Source organism: Larus michahellis, chromosome 4 (genome assembly GCF_964199755.1).
Source record: "Larus michahellis chromosome 4, bLarMic1.1, whole genome shotgun sequence".
In the NCBI taxonomy this organism is placed as follows: Eukaryota; Metazoa; Chordata; class Aves; order Charadriiformes; family Laridae; genus Larus; species Larus michahellis.
This window is the reverse complement of record NC_133899.1, coordinates 3,451,167-3,466,727: the sequence shown is the minus strand read 5'-3', so window position 1 is coordinate 3,466,727 and position 15,561 is coordinate 3,451,167. Positions and strand designations below refer to the sequence as shown.

Sequence of the window (15,561 nt, the reverse complement as noted above, 5' to 3'; positions counted from 1 at the left end):
GCAATCCTAATGTAAGACTTACTCCTTCAGATGATTTTTTTTTTTTTTTTTTGACCAGGACCTGCCACTAAAATCTGCCTTTGTACAGAAAGGGCCCTGAGGTGGAGGGGGTACACCTGTACAAGCAAGAAAGGAATAAAAACACTCTTTGCTGGTCCAAAAAGGTACTTCGGGAGCCAAAACTTGGGGGGTCACAGCTGGGAAACCGAGTGAGGAGAAAGGGGAGCAGAGGAGCCCGAAGACAGAGGTTAAAACTGCTTTGGGGGGAGGGATTTAGTGTATTTTATTTTGTGGGGGGCTGTCCTCACGCTCTGTGCGTGCAGAAGCAAGAGTTTGCCCTCACTGAGAGCATCTGCTTGCCAGCACCTCCCGGACACGTGCGGACACCCCCGGGATGGTGAAGCTGCTCCGCTCTGGTCCGTGCCCCGCACAGCTCTCCCCAAGCCTGACGGGAGCATCCGCTGCTCCTTCAGGGAAGGGTTTTTAAAGAAGCAAAAAGTTTTTTTTTTTCTGGGAATAAACCACCTTGTGACTGAGAGCATAAATAACCGCTTTCTGGGGGTAAAACCTTTCCAGGCTGCAGGGATGCCAGGGATGCAGGATCCCCACCTGTGGGAACCGGCCCTACAGCTTGATGGAGGCGCAGCTTCGAGCATCCTCAGAGGCATTTCCTCCACCTCCCGTTTCACATACACGTCCGAGTCCTAGCACATGCAAGCAGCTGGGGGTGGAGAGATGATCTGAGGTCTCTGCTGGGCAAGAACTAAACTGGATCTTTTCCCTCCCCCTGCAGCTTCCCGTGAGTGATGTTACCACACGGACTCCAAAAAGACCGGCGATGTCAGCCCCGAGCCTTGAACAGAAACCTTCTGGCAAGGTGGCCATTTACTGAACTTGCTACAATACCTGTCTTCGATTACACGCAGGAGTGGCACCGTAGGGACGCGGGATTTCACGCAGAGAGCATTAATCCTCTCGGCGCTTGCCCAGCCCTGTAAATCATGGTGAGGGCACATGCGGCTTTGGGCAGTGACACCTTCACTTTGACAAGCTTGTGAGGTTTTTTTAATTCGGTGCCATAGCTTTCAAGGATGGACTCAATAGATATTCAAACAGGAATTCTCAGAAATAGGAAGGATATAAGAGATTTTATTTAAATAAAGTCTATCTTGAAAAATTTATATAAAAAGCTGACATCCCCTTTTTTACTCTCTTTTTTCCACAGTGAGAAGCTGTAGTTCTCCCTACCCAGGGATCCACCTCTGAGCATCTTTCTTTTGGGAAATCATCGTCAGTTCCCACCTTTTGGAGGTTTTCTGTACTTCCCCAAGTACAGAAAGTACTTCCCCAAGAGCTCTTTGCCTTCTGCTGAAATGAGCCCCTCGGAGCTCCTGGTCCAGGTGTCAAGGCAGTTTGACGCTGGCCGTCCTCTGCAAAAGCTGAATCCCAACTCACCTGAGAAACCCAGATTTCCAATAGTCCGGGCGCTAATTTAAGGACAGGCTTTGCCGGTGAGACGGGGTGGGATGGAGGAAGGGGAGGGAGGGAGGAATACAATCATTTTGGGAACCATTATCTCAGTCACACGGAATGAGTAATTTCCCAGGCCCCTATTTTTAGCCTCTCCCGCTTTTTACCTCTCCTGCAGCGTGATCCATCGTGCCATCACCGGGATATTTGCACCAGAGCTCGCTGCTGTGTCCAGCAGCGGGGCCTTCTCCTCGGTCCTCCGGCTGCACAAGCCAAGGGGTGTTTTACAACGCATCAGCCACAGTCCTGAACAAAATACTTTTATTGGATATAGGTTTAGTTTCATAATGAAAATCGAGAATATAGATTTTTTTTTTTCCAAAACGGCATTTATCCACTAATATACAAAAAGCCTCTATTTATGGCAAAAAAAAAATAATTATTCCTGATTGCTTGTAATGTGTCTGGATTCTTCCTTCTTTAAGAAAAAAGAAAACTTCAGAAACGTAGCTGATGTCTTTTTTTTTTTTTTTTTTTTCCTGGAAGTTGTCCGGGTCGTTAACACGACTACTTCAAAACACAAAGACCAGCCTCCACAACCCTGCTCCAGTATTTTTTTGGTCAGAAGCAACTGCTCCCAGCAAGACGTGGAAACTGGCCACTTCTCCACGTTCACAAGGTGTTTGCTCGTCCATCCCCCTCTCTCTGGCCACATCAGTGAGACGGCAACGCTATCACGATACTCGAGAAGCACAAGTGCTAGGCAGGATACCAGCTTGCGTTAACGCCATGAATTATATACAGCGCTGAGTCAAAGCAAACAAGATTGTGCAGAATGTCTGGATTTTTTGGTCTGCCGTTATTTCAGCTCCGGTTACCTGCCTTTTACCCACTCGGAGGACTGGGCCGCTGGGGCAATATCAGGAATTATTACGTGCAGGCACCCGCGAGTACTAATGGCAAAATAAAACTCAGCCTCCTCCCCCAAGGATGGAAGGGGCGGTTTTTGTTTTCAAAAAGAAAAAGAAAAAATAAAAATAAAAATAAAAAAAAAAAAAAGAAGAAAACCGGAGACCTGAAGGGCTTGGCAGAAACCAGATCTGGGACACCTGAGGGATGCAAAGACTAAAGGTGCAGAGCAAACCCAACGGGGCTTGGAGGCCAGCATGGGACACCCCCCCACACACTGCCTGCCTCCGTACCTCCACCACCCACGGGAAAAGAAAGCCGTTTTACCTTGAAAAGTCGATCTGGTAGGGGTGGGAGGCAATCGCTAAAGAGAGCTCCGCAGCAAGACGTGCCTTGAAAATGCCCTGAAATCCTGAGTCACCTTCTAACATCGCTTCTTATGGGGTTTTTTTTGGTCTTTACCTGCTTGGTGAGGTCTGAGTCTGGTCTCTCCCTCCCATCGCACCCCCGGAGCAGCGAAGAGGGGGGACGGGGAGGCTGGGGGCGGGGGGGGGGGAGGGGGTGCTATAATTCTGGGGCAGCTACTGGAAATTAAATACCGCCTCGGAGAAGTGGAGAGGGAAGCAGGAGAGGAAGGGGATGCCGATGTGGTAGAGCCTCCCGTGCACCTGGGAGTCGAGCATGAGGGAGGCATTGAGGGCCGGCCCGAAGCCACCGCTGGCCACCAGGGAACCGCCGAGGCAACCGACCGGGCTCTCCCGGGCCGCTTTGGGGGCTGCCCCGGGGGGCGGCTGCCGCAGCCCCTGGGCAAGGATGCTCTCGATGCTGAAGCTGCGGCCCCGCGGGCCGCTCTTGTGCGGCGGGGCGGCGGCGGCGGCGGCGGCGGCGGCGGCGGCGGGGGCGGGCGGCCGGGGGGCGGCGGGGGCCGGGGCGCCGGGGGGGGCCGCTTCCCCCCCGCCCGGCCTGGGGACCCCCTCGTCGCCCGAGTCCGCCGCCGAGCTCCCCTTGGCCCTTTTGGGTTCGTCGGGGCGGGCGGCCGGCCCCGCTTGCCCGCCGTCCGCGGGGGCCGAGCCGCCCTTCGCCTCCGGTGGCCCCGGGGCTTTGGGCTTCCTCTTCCTCCGGCGGTAGTTGCCGTTCTCGAACATGTCCAGGCAGCGGGGGTCCAGGGTCCAGTAGCTGCCCTTGCCGGGCCGCCCCTTCTCCCGGGGCACCTTGACGAAGCAGTCGTTGAGGGAGAGGTTGTGGCGGATGCTGTTCTGCCAGCCCTGCTTGTTGTCGTGATAGAAGGGGAAGCGGTCCATGATGAACTGGTAGATGCCGCTGAGGGTCACCTTCTGCTCCGGAGCCTCTTTGATGGCCATGGCGATGAGGGCGATGTAGCTGTAGGGGGGCTTCTGCGGGGGGTCCTGCCGGGAGATGGCACCGCTGGGGGCGAAGCCCAGGGCGGCCGGGAGGTACACCATGGAGGGGCTGCCCATGGCGGAGAGGTGGCTGCCGTAGATGTGGCTCATCGCCGGCGGGCTCTCAGCTCCGGGTCTTCCCCCTCGGAGCCCAGCGAAGGGACGGGGCAGGGCAGAAACCTGGGACGAGTCCACCGGGGAGAGATTTGTGCGAGCTCAGATCCCAGCCCTGCCTGAAGCAGCTCGCTCTGCCTCTGTCCCTGCTTCATAGCTCTTAAAAAAAAAAAAAAAAAAAAAAGGGAGGGAAAAAAAAAAGTTAAATAATTGTTGTAAGTTTGCTATTATATGTTGACTTAGCACTGGAAAATAAATTGTCTCTGATAAACAGTCGTTTGTGTTCTCAGCCCACCCACATTAATTAAAATTTCATTGCTACAAAACTCCAAGCTCTCTCCACGTGTCTTGCTGGTACCAGCCAATGGTCTCCGGGTTATTCCTTCATTTGTTTATAGAATTAGTCTGTTGATAAGTCTGCCCACCCAAGTCGAATCAAGCTGTGTTTATTTGGAAAAATTTCCGGGCACCCAATATATAAACGCACTGATCTGATGTTTGAAATATCACGTCCACCCTTTGACGCTGCAAGCACACACAGCAGAGCAGGATGTTCGCTGCTGGAGCTCGGGGAGCAGCGGGCAAGGATCCCCGCAGGAAAACCGGGGCATTAAACAACAACAACAACAACAACAAAAAAATAATAATAATAACTAAAAATTGAAAGAATGGAAGAAAAAAGGGACCGATGAGAGGAGCAGGCAGCGCTGCGACGGGGAGGAAGGGAAAGGGGCTGTCTGGAGTCCGGAGGAAGGGGGGGGCCCAGGTGTGGCGGGCGTCCCCGGACGGAGCCTGCACCTCCCCGTGTGGGGACCCGGCTCGGAGCGGTGGCCGGGGCCGGTCCTGTCCCCCCCCCACCCCCCTCCACGCCTCGTCGCGACGGGCCACCCGGGAGCGGGTGGAGGGCGAGCCCTGGGCTCAGCCCCGGGCAAGTGGGGCTGCGCCGGGGGAGTCGCCCGGGGGCTGCAGCGAGCTTCGTAAAAGGGGAATTTGGCAGGCGCGGGGAGGAGAGTCAGTATTTGTGAATGCGGGCCTGTTGCTTTATATTATGTACTTTCCTGTTTATAACAAGGAGGGGGATTATAACAACTTTACAAGTGCACACAGCTGGCCGGTGCTTACATTAGGAATTCGTGATGCTCTTTTTCTGGATGCTCTTTTTCTGTATAAACGTCCAGGTTTGGGGCTGTGTTTTGTGTTGTTGGATTTTATATATATATATTTATTTTCATATAAAACTGATGTAACAGTTTTAATCCGAGGCCCCGAGGGATTCCGATGCAGTTGGAGGTGTCGGCTGTTTCCCCAGCCCCCCGCGGCTCAGACCTGCGTTAGCCCCCGGGGAGACCCTGTTCCGTAGAGCATCACTTCTCCGGGGGGAGGGAAGAGGAGGATCCCTTCTTCCTTCGGAGAGAAATATCCCATCAGTGCAGCTCCCACGACCGTGGTGGGACTTTTACCTGGCAGGGGAAGAGGTAAAAGCCGGGCTCCGAGGTGTCCGGCCCTGGCGATGCCCCCCCCCCGCCCCGCTCCGCCTCGGACCTCCCTGCAAGCTCCCCAGCACCCGTGGGGTTTCTCACCCACTCCTGCTCCCCTCCTGCCGTTCCCCCAGTCAACCACCGGGCGAAGGGGTTGCACCCCCGGGCTAAAAACCAGCGCGCTGGCTGTGGAGCCCCAGATGAATCCTAAGGGCTGCAAGCCGCCATGCGAGCCTGGGAAATACAGCCGGGGTGCGGAGGGAGGTGGCTTCTCGGGCGGGGGTGGGGGGGGGTCTCCCCGCTCACTGGCTGGTCCCACGCAGGGGAAGGGAAACCCACCCCTCTAACACCGCCCTTGCCGCTACCGCCGCATCCACACACACCCCCCCCGCGACGCACACACCCGCCGGCCCCGGGAGCTGCAGGAGCCATCCATAACGCGTGCTATAAATGCAATAAACCCCTAAATAAATAAAAAAAAAATAAAAAAAAAAAAAAAAAGGTGAGGCAGGAGAAGGGTTTGGGGACGGGCAAGGCTCCTCTCATCTCGACCCTGGGGACCAGCACTCCCAGGAACCCCCCCGCCTTGAGCACCCTCGCCGGGGAGGGATGGGGCAGACCCCGGCTGCTCTAACCCGCCCGGCGCATCCTCAGGGCAGCCCTGCCAAGGCCAAGGGTGCCCCCCCCCACCCCCCCAACCCCCTCCTCTCCCCACCTCGGGGAGTCCCCCGCTCCTTGGGACGCTCCAAGCACGGATTATTAAAACAATAAATACTCGCGTGTACGGCAGGAGACAGGCACACGGGCTCCCGCTCACTCCCCGAGCTCCCTCCCCCAGTAAAATTCTTGCTTCCTCCTTGTTTTCCCCTCTTCTCCTCCTCTTCGCGGTAGGAAATCCTTGGAGGCGGGGATGCGGCTTTTCTGTCCGCTCCTTCTTCCCGGCTCGTGTGCTGCCTGCCGTCTGTCCCTCCTCTGCCGGCGGCATCGCCGGAGCTCGCCGCGTTATCCGCCCGGGAGCAGCCCTCCGAGCGGCTCCGACGGATGCGGGGGGGACCGGGGGGGACCGGGGAGGCGAGCGGTGCGGCGGAGAGGGGCTTTGTTGTTGTTGTTGTCGTCGTCGCTCTTCCCCTGAACGGAAAAAAAAAAAAAACAAACCACGGAGCCGGCGGTGGAGGCGCTCCTGGACGTGTTTCCCCTCCTCTCCGGCTGACAACCCCCTTTTAAAGCAGCAGCCAGGAGCGCTCCCGTCCGGGGCACCCGGGGGGAGCGGAGTGTAAAAGAGGTGCTCCCCACTTCTGCTGCGTCCCGGCTCGGGGGCAAGCAGGGGTGTAAATCAGTGCTCCCCACTTCTGCTGCGTCCCGTCCCGGGGAGGGAGCAGGGCACGAATCGGTGCTCCCCACGCCTTGCTGCACCCCCCGACCGTGAGGGAGCAGGGATGTAAATCAGTGCTCCCCGCACCTTGCTGCATCCCGGGCCGGGGAGGGAGCAGGGGTGTAAAGCAGTGCACCCCACTTCTTCCTGCATCCCGGCCCGGGGGAAACAGAGGTGTAAATCCCTGCTCCCCGCTTCTGCTTCATCCCGGCCCAGCGGGAGCGGGGATATAAACTGGTGCTCCCCACTCTTTGCTACACCCCGGCCCGGGGGGAACGGGGGTGTAAATCTGTGCTCCCCACTCCCGTCTCAGCCCGGCCTGGGTCGCCTTAGACACGACCCCCCGGAGGGGCCCGGCGGGAGCTGCCCACCTCTCGCCCCCTCGCCGTGCATGGCGCTGTACAGCTGCGAGGTCGCTCGATACTGACCCGAGGTTTGGGGTATATTTCTTTCTCTCCCGGCCTTCCGGCGCCTGGTATGAACTTTCTGTAAAGTCCCCTCCCAAGTGACAGAAGAGCTAGCGGCCTTCCCCAAAAACCTCCTGTGCGGCGCCTTCCCACGGCGCGTTGCCGAGCTCCAGGGGAGGTGGGACGGCTTGGGGGGGGACCAGACAGCTCCGTGCCTGGGTTGTGCAGAGACCTGGGGGGCTTCCTAAAGCCCTAAAGGGATTGTGTTTTACCCGTGTCCCGAAGCACCAGGGAAACGCTCCCTCGGCCGGGCTGCGAGGATATCTCACGCAGGGACCTTCCCGGCGGGAACGAGCTGGAAAACCGCTGTCCTTTCCCCTCCCGAAACCCTGAGGCGTCTGGGCTTTCGGACGGGTTTGCAAATCCGTAGATTAATGGCAGCGCAGCAAGAAAAAAAAAAAAAGTAATAAAACCCCATCCACCAACCTCATCCACTGCCCGGAACAGCGCTGGGCCCCGGCCCGACGCAACGGGGCATGCAGCAGCTTCAGCCGGCCCCCCCTGGGGCCGAGCTTGGCCCTCCTGATCTGCTACAGGGGGGGTTTATGCTGGTCCTTCAGCTGCGAGGGTCTGCGGGGCCCGATCCGGCCGCGGCTGTCTGCAGCAGCTACCCCGGGCCTTCCTCCTTCCTTCCTTCCTTCCTTCCTTTCTTCCTCCTCCTCTGCCCCCGCCGGGCTGAAGTCACCTGTCGCGACAGACGCCTATCGCGTTATCGACCTCCATATCTCAGCTTTTAAATACAGCCCCGAAAAGGTCCCTGCGCCCCGACTTTGCTCTCACCTCGCCTGCAAAATCAGCCCACCCAAAGGGGCTCCCCTCGGAATGGTGGGGGCGACTGGGGCTCGACGGAGGGGGGCAGATGACATCTGGGACAGGGCACAGCAAAGGGACAACGCTCTCAGCCCCCTGCCCCTGGGTGGGTGGCGGGGCTGGATGCCCACCCTGCTCCCGGTGCGGTTCCCTGCCAGCGGGAAGGACTGATCCTGCAAGCTCCCGGGCCCGCACCGCTCTCAGCAATAATTAGAGGCCTTGGTTTTTTCTGCCAAGCTCCTGAAATCCCGAAATCCTGAAATCACGAAATCCCGCCATCTCCGGAGCGCAGCAGCGCAGGGAGAGAGGGACCGGGAGCAGCGCAGACCCCACGGGGGTGCATCCCACCGGGACAGGGAAAAAAAAACCACACTAACAAGGGGTCGGGGAGGAAAGGAGGACCCCCAAGCCCAGCTCAAGCTGCGCCCCCCCAGGAACTGTCCAGCAGCAGCGGGGGGGGGGGGGTGGCAGAGTCCCCGGGGGGGGACGCCCCGGCCCCCAGCATCCCTGTCCACCGTGTGCCCAGCGCCCTTCTCTGTCCTGGGAAGGGGTGGGAGCATCAGCGGCCCCGGGATTTCTCGACGCGGGTGGGAAAACCCACGGCAGCCACCTGATTTCAGACACCTCCAGGAGGGCAGGAGCCCACCCGGCGCCCCCCCTGCCGCCGGGCTCCAGGCGGGGAGAAAACACGCGGGGAAGTGGGCTGCGCCATGGGAAGAATTTTTCCCCGCTTTTTTTTTTTTCATACTCTCACCCTATAATTCCTTTTTACTCTTTTATGCTGTTTATTGTCTTTTTATCCTATTTTTTTTTACCCTTTATCCTATTTATTTTCTCGCTTTAAAATAGCACATTGGGTTTTGTTGCATTAAAAAAAAAAAAAAAAAAAAGAGAAAGAAAAGAAAAAAATAAAAACCACCCTCTGAGAGCCAGGAAAAATGGCAAGAGTTTTACAAGAATGTTCCTTAAAATACAGATCAAGTGAGACTCGGACATTTTTCCTCATTTAAACCGAGAGTTTCGGTGCTTTTTGCCAGCTTTCTAGCGCTTGTGAAATTTACCCCATCAAAACCAATTTATATCATCGATTTTAACAGCCTCCCACGCGTATGACCGCTGCCTAAGCCAGCTAGGGCTACGAGGAGTATTGGGGGGGGGGGGCTGCGGGAGGTGGAAGCGGGGCACGGTCCCGGGAAATGTTGGACGGCTGAGCCTCTGGGCAGCTGAGAAGTCCCAAAGAGCCCTCCCAAAATCTGCTCCGGACTCTCCCGGCATTTCCATGCCTTTGGCATTGCTGTTCCCCTGCGCTTCTGCCTTAGGTTAAAGCTGCTTTAGCAGGTTAAGGTTGATTTGGGGGGGGGGGGGGGAAAATGCACAGCATCTGTCAGCGCCCGGCATCGCGAATAGGAGCTTAAATAGATAAGGAGAAGGTTAAAATCAGCCAAATCTTCACACGGGAGAGGATTTTAAAGCTTTAAATGATTCCGAAATAAACTTTCCACCTTCTTTTAGGCACCGCAGCGAGTTCGGGTTTAAGCGAGCGGCCTTAGCACCCGCTCGTAGCTTTTCGGGTTTCCTTTTAAAAAAAAAAAAAGGGGGGGTTTTCTGTTTGTTTTCTGTCGTGGGAAGAGCCGGCTCCGGGCGCTGGGACAGGCGAAGGACCGCACAAGGCCTGCGCTTGCAGGGACGGGGCAAAGGAAGCAGGAATCCTCCTCCCTGACGCTCCTTTTTTATCCCGTTCTCCTCATCGGAGGCCTGGGAAAGTTCCCCCGAATTTCAATCTGGCCAAGGATTCGGGATTGAGGGAGAAAGTCGGTGCTCAGACCCGGCCGCCCCCGCGGTGTTTTACTCGTTTCCCCCCCCGCAGTTGTATTATTTCCAGCTCCCCACGTGAACTAAACCTTAGATCAAAGATGTAATCACAATAACAAATCTTTAGGCTCCAGAAAAAAAAAGACTTTGCTTTAAAAACAGCTAGTTTTTCTCATGAAGGAAAGACGGAGGGAGGAAAAAAAACCCTGCAAAACCCCACGTATATACACAGACAAGCGCCAGACTTGGAGCAGAAAAAAACAGCACGGATTTATTTTAAGGTAAGTACAACAATTAGGACCACATAAGACAAACGAACTTTGAAGCAGGTTAAAGCAAATAGTCCTTAGGAATGGTCAAGATGAAATCTATTATACAAAACATCACACGTCGTAAATAATAATAAAAAAGTATCAGATACTTTGTCTTTTTTTTTTCTTTCTAAAAAAATCCACCAGCAAAAAATAAATTATTTCAACGTCTTGCGAAAAGAACAGCTCTAAAACGAAAGAAACTCTATTGCATAATTGTACAGAGAAGAAAAAGAAATCACTTGTCATTAATTTGGACATTAGGAATCGTTGGGCGAGACAAAAATAATCCAGTGAACTCAACTTTAAATATTATATTAATGGCTCTGAAAATCAGCCTGATTAGAAATCCACACATATTTTTACAGTACAACAGAGAACTTTAAAAATACCCAGGACATATATTTATATATATATAATTATATATTTTTTTTCTTTTAAAACGTATAAATGGTCGTTGTGATATTGGTCCATAACTTATTTTTTCTGAGACCCCCTATACTTTAGCATATAAAATTTGCCACTTTTAGATAGACATATATATAAAATTATTCCTTTTTTTTTTTTTTTTGTTTAGGAGAGACCCCCCTTTTCAAGTAGAATTTACTTGCCTGGAATTTAAGGAGGCCCCGAACGGGGCTTGGGATCTATAAACTCTGTGGTCCCCAGGTCCACGGGGAAGCTGTCAGATTATTTTATTGTATTTTTTTCCCCTCCGTCTGAAGCGTTTGGTGTGGTTTTATTTCCCCTAATCGTTTTTTAACAATAATAATTATTAATAATTTTTTTTTTTTTTGGCTTTGGGGGGGGGGGGTCGCGGCTACTCAGTACTTAGTGCAGTCGTAGGAGTAGGGGGCGGCGTGGCGGTATAGGGAGGGCGCGGATCTGTAGGGGATCTGACAGGCGGAGTTGCTGCTCACCTGGTGGTCGCTGAGCGAGGCGCTCTCCATCCCCAGCCGGTGCGAGGTGAACATTTCCCGGACGTTGGGAAAAGTCTGCTGTTGGGAGCCAAAAGTGTGGCCGGGCAGGTGGCTCAGCTCAGCCCCGTGGTTGAGGTACCAGGAAGCGGTGGGTTGCCCCCCCGCCGCCCCTCCGCCGCCGCCGTGGGGGTGATGCCCGCTCCCCAGCCCGCCCTCCTGCCCCGAGGGCAGGCTCAGGGTGCCGAGGGGCGATGGGGCACCGGTGGGATGCTCGGCCAGACCCTCCTCCAGCGGTGCGGGGGGCACGCACATGTGGCCCGGCCTCTCGCCGCTGTAGAGGCTCATGGCCCGCATGCTGCAGTGGTAGCTCCCACTAGTGTCCAGGGCCTGGCTGCACGCCGCGCTGTAGCCCGACGGTTGCCCCGCCGGGTAGCCCAGCGGCATCCCGGCGCCCGTCCTGCCCGAGGCGGCACTCACCGGGCTGAGATCCCCCGCGGGGGAAGTCCGCAGGGTCATGATGCTCTCCACGCTGAAGCCCGGTAGCCCGTTACCGGCGGGGTGATGCTCGGGCAGCGAGCCCTCGGGGGAGGCGGCGGCGGGGGGCGAGGCGGCGCTGCGGGGGCTGTCCCGCAGGGCCCCGCCGCTGGCCGGGCTCAGCGTCTCCACCTTGGTGATCACCGGCAGCTCGGGAGACGCCGTCTCGCTCTTGATCACCACCTTCTTCTCGGAGGCCGGCGCCGAGGCGGAGGAGGAGGAAGAGGAGGAGGAGGCTTCCTTGGGGAGGTCGGCGCCGGGCAGCCCGGGGGGCTTGGGCTGCTCCTTCAGCAGCCGTTCCCGGGCCTCCTCCTTCTCCTTGGAGACATCCTTCTTCTTGAAGCGTCTCCGGCGGCGCAGGAAGCTGCCGTTCTCGAACATGTTGTAGGAGTCGGGGTCCAGGGTCCAGTAGCTGCCCTTGCCCGGCTTCTTGTCGTCGCGGGGCACCTTGACGAAGCACTCGTTGAGGGAGAGGTTGTGGCGGATGCTGTTCTGCCAGCCCTGCTTGTTCTCGCGGTAGAAAGGGAAGCGGTCCATGATGAACTGGTAAATCCCATTGAGCGTGATCTTCTTGTCGGGGGCGTTCTGGATGGCCATGGTGATGAGGGCGATGTAGCTGTAAGGTGGCTTCACCAGGTCCTTGGGGGCGGCGGGTTGGTGGGGGTGGTAGGGGCCGTAGGAGCGCCCCATCCCCGCCGCGTACTGCTCGGCGTGGCCCGAGTAGACGCTCATGGGGTTGCCCATGCCGCCGTACGTCCCCGCCGTCCGGTAATAGTTCTGCTCGCTTAAATACGGCACCACTCCCAAAGCGTTGGGGTCCGAGACGGAGTAGCGAGCCTGCATCATGGAGAGGGGCTTCCCGCGGCCGGGGAGGAGAGGAAAAGGAGGAGGAGGGTGGAAGGGCCTCACCCCCGTCCGGGACCCCTCTGCGGAGAAGGAAGAGGGGAGAGAGAGTCTCGGAGACGAGCTCAATCCCGGCGTGTCCTCTAGCAGCGGCACGGCAGCAGCATCCTCCGGGTCGCCGGGGCAGGGTGGTCTCTGGCCGCCTCTCCCTCCCTCTTTATTACTCTGATATACTACACACCAACGGCCCGAGCCCGGGAGGCGGGGAGTGTGTGTGCGTGTGGGGAACCCTATTCTCGCAGGAAAAGGGAATTATATATATATAAAAAAATATAATAATAATAATAAAAAATAAGGGGGGAAAAAAAAAAACAAAAAAAAGAAAAAAAAGAAAGCAGCCTTGCGGAAAACCAAATCTTGTCACAACCAAGGGCCCCGAACTCTCCCGGAGCCCGCCGGGCCCCTGCCGAGGGAGGGAGGGGAGGGGGGTGGGTGGGTTCAGCGCGGAGCCGCCGAGCTCCCTCCCGGCCGCGCCGCCGCCTCCCGGGCTCGCCCTGCGCCGCCCGCCCGCTTTTACCGCCCGCCGGCCCCGCCCCCCGCCCGCCGACCCCGAGCAGCCAATGGGCGAGCGCGGCCCCGACGCCGCAGCCAATGGGGAGGCAGGCGGGGGCCCGCGCGCGGCGCACGCAGGCACACGCCACACACACACATACACACACACACGCGCGCGCGCGCGCGCTCGCGGCCGCGCTTTACTCTCAAATTATACATATGCAGTTAAAAAATTACATGTAGCCCCTTCTTCTATAATTTTAACGTTTTGGACCCACAAGGAGCCGGCGCAGAGCGGGTCCGGCCGGGGGCTCCGCTCAGCCCGCGGCACCTTCCCTCGCGCTGCACCAAAAAGCGAAGTATTTAAGCACTTTTTTCTTTTTTCTTTTTTTTTTTTTTCGATCGCAAGGACGGCGGGAGTCGCGACACAGCGCGTATCGCCCCGCGGTGCCGACGTAACGGTGCCACTCTGCCCGGCAGGTCCTTCTCCCCCCACACCTTTTTTTTATAAATATATCTATTTTCAGTGAAATGGGCCGGCGGTTCCTCGCCCGGCGCCAGGAAAGGCCACCGGCTCCCTCCCCGCCGTGCTCGCCCGGTGGCGAATGGCATCTCGTCCCGCTTTGCCCCTCGCACCCCGGCCCCGCCGTCGCCGGGGACTGAGAAATTCCTCTGCATCTTTGGGGGATTTTGAGGGCATTTTACTATTTTTATTATTTTTTTAAAAAAAGGAAACACACTTAAGTGGCTTTCTTTTTTTTTTTTTTCGTTCCGGCCATTGAGACGGATTTTCTTGTGTATGTGAAATCCGCCCCTCTGCCTTTTCTCTAATGATTTCATTAGAGGCAATCAGAGGGGGACAATTAGGGACGCGTGGTGACCAAGTGTAAACTCGGGTTTTGGGAAAACCGCTGCCAGCCGCCCTGTCCCGCCCGGGAGAAGCGAGGATCTGCCCGGCGAAGAAAAGAAGGTGGGAAACAGCGACTTCCCCCCTCCCCGTTCCGCCAAAAAAAAAAAAAAAAAAAAAATTAGCCGCTGCAAAATCGATTCGAGCCCGATGAGATCGAGATAAGGTCGAAATTAATTAGCTGTCACTTCGGCAAGTCTCCTTCCCGCTGCCTCCCCCGAGTCCCGGGCTGCTCCTGCTTTGATTCTAAGTGGTGATTTTTTGGTTTCTTACACTGTAATTCTGCCTTTCCCTCCTTGCAATTTGTGGGGCTTCGTAAGGCTTTAAAGAAAGATTTATTATTTTTTTTCCCCCCAAAGTCAGACTGTGATTTTTGCTGGTCCCTTCCCCGCTCCCAGCCGGGACGGTGGCGACGAGACCGCAGCCGGCTCCGGCCGTGGGAACTCGGCGGTGCTGTTAATTACCGGAGATTTTCTTAATAAGAAAGGAAACGATTTTATGCGATAGACGGGAGAAAAAGAAAAAAAAAAAAAACAGAGGCAGCTCCTCTACAAAGAGGTATCATTAAAAATTATCTGCGATGGAAAAATTGGTTGGGAAGTTTCGCCGGACGCTTGGAAATCGTTATTTAATTTTGATGGAAATAAACGTAAAAGTTCTGTGGGTTTTTTTTCATAAACCGAGCAAACGTCCGGGAGATTTTTTATGAAAAAAAAAAAATAGTAAATTCTGCGAGGTCTGCTGATACTTTCCATGTAAATGTAAGACCACCGAGAAAACATTTTTTATTTTTTTTTCTGGAATAATTTGAGAACGACTTCACGTTTTTATCTTCGGTTTTCAAAGAAATCATATTTCTTATAAAAACTATGGCGTTTTCTCAGCGTACATAAGCACACAGGATTTCTTAAACAACATAACTTTTGAAAAGGCAGGAATTTTTCAATGCAAAAGCTTGAGCAAAGCCACCCCTGCGGTGTCCTAGAGCTGTCCCTTCCTAGAAGCCTGGTACGCTCTCGAGAAATAACCTTGATGGAATCTTACCTCTCCTCGGCTGAAAACTTTACCGAGATTAATTTCTACAGAAAACCGAGAAGCAGCAAAAGGTCTTTGCTTGCTGCAGCTGGGAACGTAACAGAGACTCAACCAACGGGCTCGGGAAAGCCCAAACTTCAAATCGCAGGAAGGGAAAAAAAAAAAATAAATAAACCCCATCATTATGAAAAATACCCAGCTTCCAACGGGGGGAGCGCAAGGAGAGGAGTCCTTCCCAGCGAGAGGCAGGGGGGAAGCGCTCTCTCCCCCCGGGCACGGCGGGTTTCTCCCTCCCGTCCTCCGCGGGACTCCGGCGGCGGCGTTCGCCCGACGAACCCGCACAGCCCCGGGCCGGGAGGCGGCGGGTTTCCCTCCGCAGCTTTTATTTGCCTTTGGCGAGCACCCGAGAGCAGCAACCCGGACCCTTCCACTCCCCGAGGGCTCTCCCCGCACCTCGGGGGCTGCCCGGGCCCCGGGGCGGGCGGGCGGGCGCTCGGGGCGGCCGGTGCCGGCGGCGGGAGCAGCGCTCACCTGCCCGCCCCGGGGACTCGGAGCGGCGTGTGCTGCCCCCCAGGGGACACCGAAAGCCTTGCACCGCCCCACCGGCACAGCACCGCGTCCTCGGTT

At 56.0% G+C, this 15,561-nt stretch overlaps 2 protein-coding genes across 5 annotated transcripts; both read right to left on the bottom strand.

The window, feature by feature from the left end:
* Positions 1–1,774: 1,774 nt before the first annotated feature.
* Positions 1,775–6,869, bottom strand: FOXL1 (forkhead box L1). 4 transcript variants are annotated; one of them, XM_074582787.1, is made up of 2 exons: positions 6,087–6,869; positions 1,775–4,052 (listed from the first exon to the last, which is right to left on the bottom strand). In XM_074582787.1, exon 2 carries the CDS (start codon positions 3,888–3,890, stop codon positions 2,961–2,963), a length of 930 nt encoding a protein of 309 aa, XP_074438888.1. In that variant the 5' UTR covers positions 3,891–4,052; positions 6,087–6,869; the 3' UTR covers positions 1,775–2,960. The 4 variants fall into 4 exon arrangements, 3 of the variants coding, with proteins under 3 accessions (XP_074438888.1, XP_074438889.1, XP_074438887.1); XM_074582788.1 differs by having other exon boundaries at positions 6,147–6,869; XM_074582786.1 differs by lacking the exon at positions 6,087–6,869 and adding an exon at positions 5,016–5,046.
* An 8-nt stretch (positions 6,870–6,877) lies between these two features.
* FOXC2 (forkhead box C2) lies at positions 6,878–14,462 on the bottom strand. The gene is made up of 2 exons (XM_074582784.1): positions 11,064–14,462; positions 6,878–7,895 (listed from the first exon to the last, which is right to left on the bottom strand). The coding sequence occupies exons 1-2, from the start codon at positions 12,441–12,443 to the stop codon at positions 7,818–7,820; spliced, it is 1,458 nt and encodes a 485-aa protein (XP_074438885.1). The 5' UTR covers positions 12,444–14,462; the 3' UTR covers positions 6,878–7,817.
* Between the last annotated feature and the right edge of the window lie 1,099 nt (positions 14,463–15,561).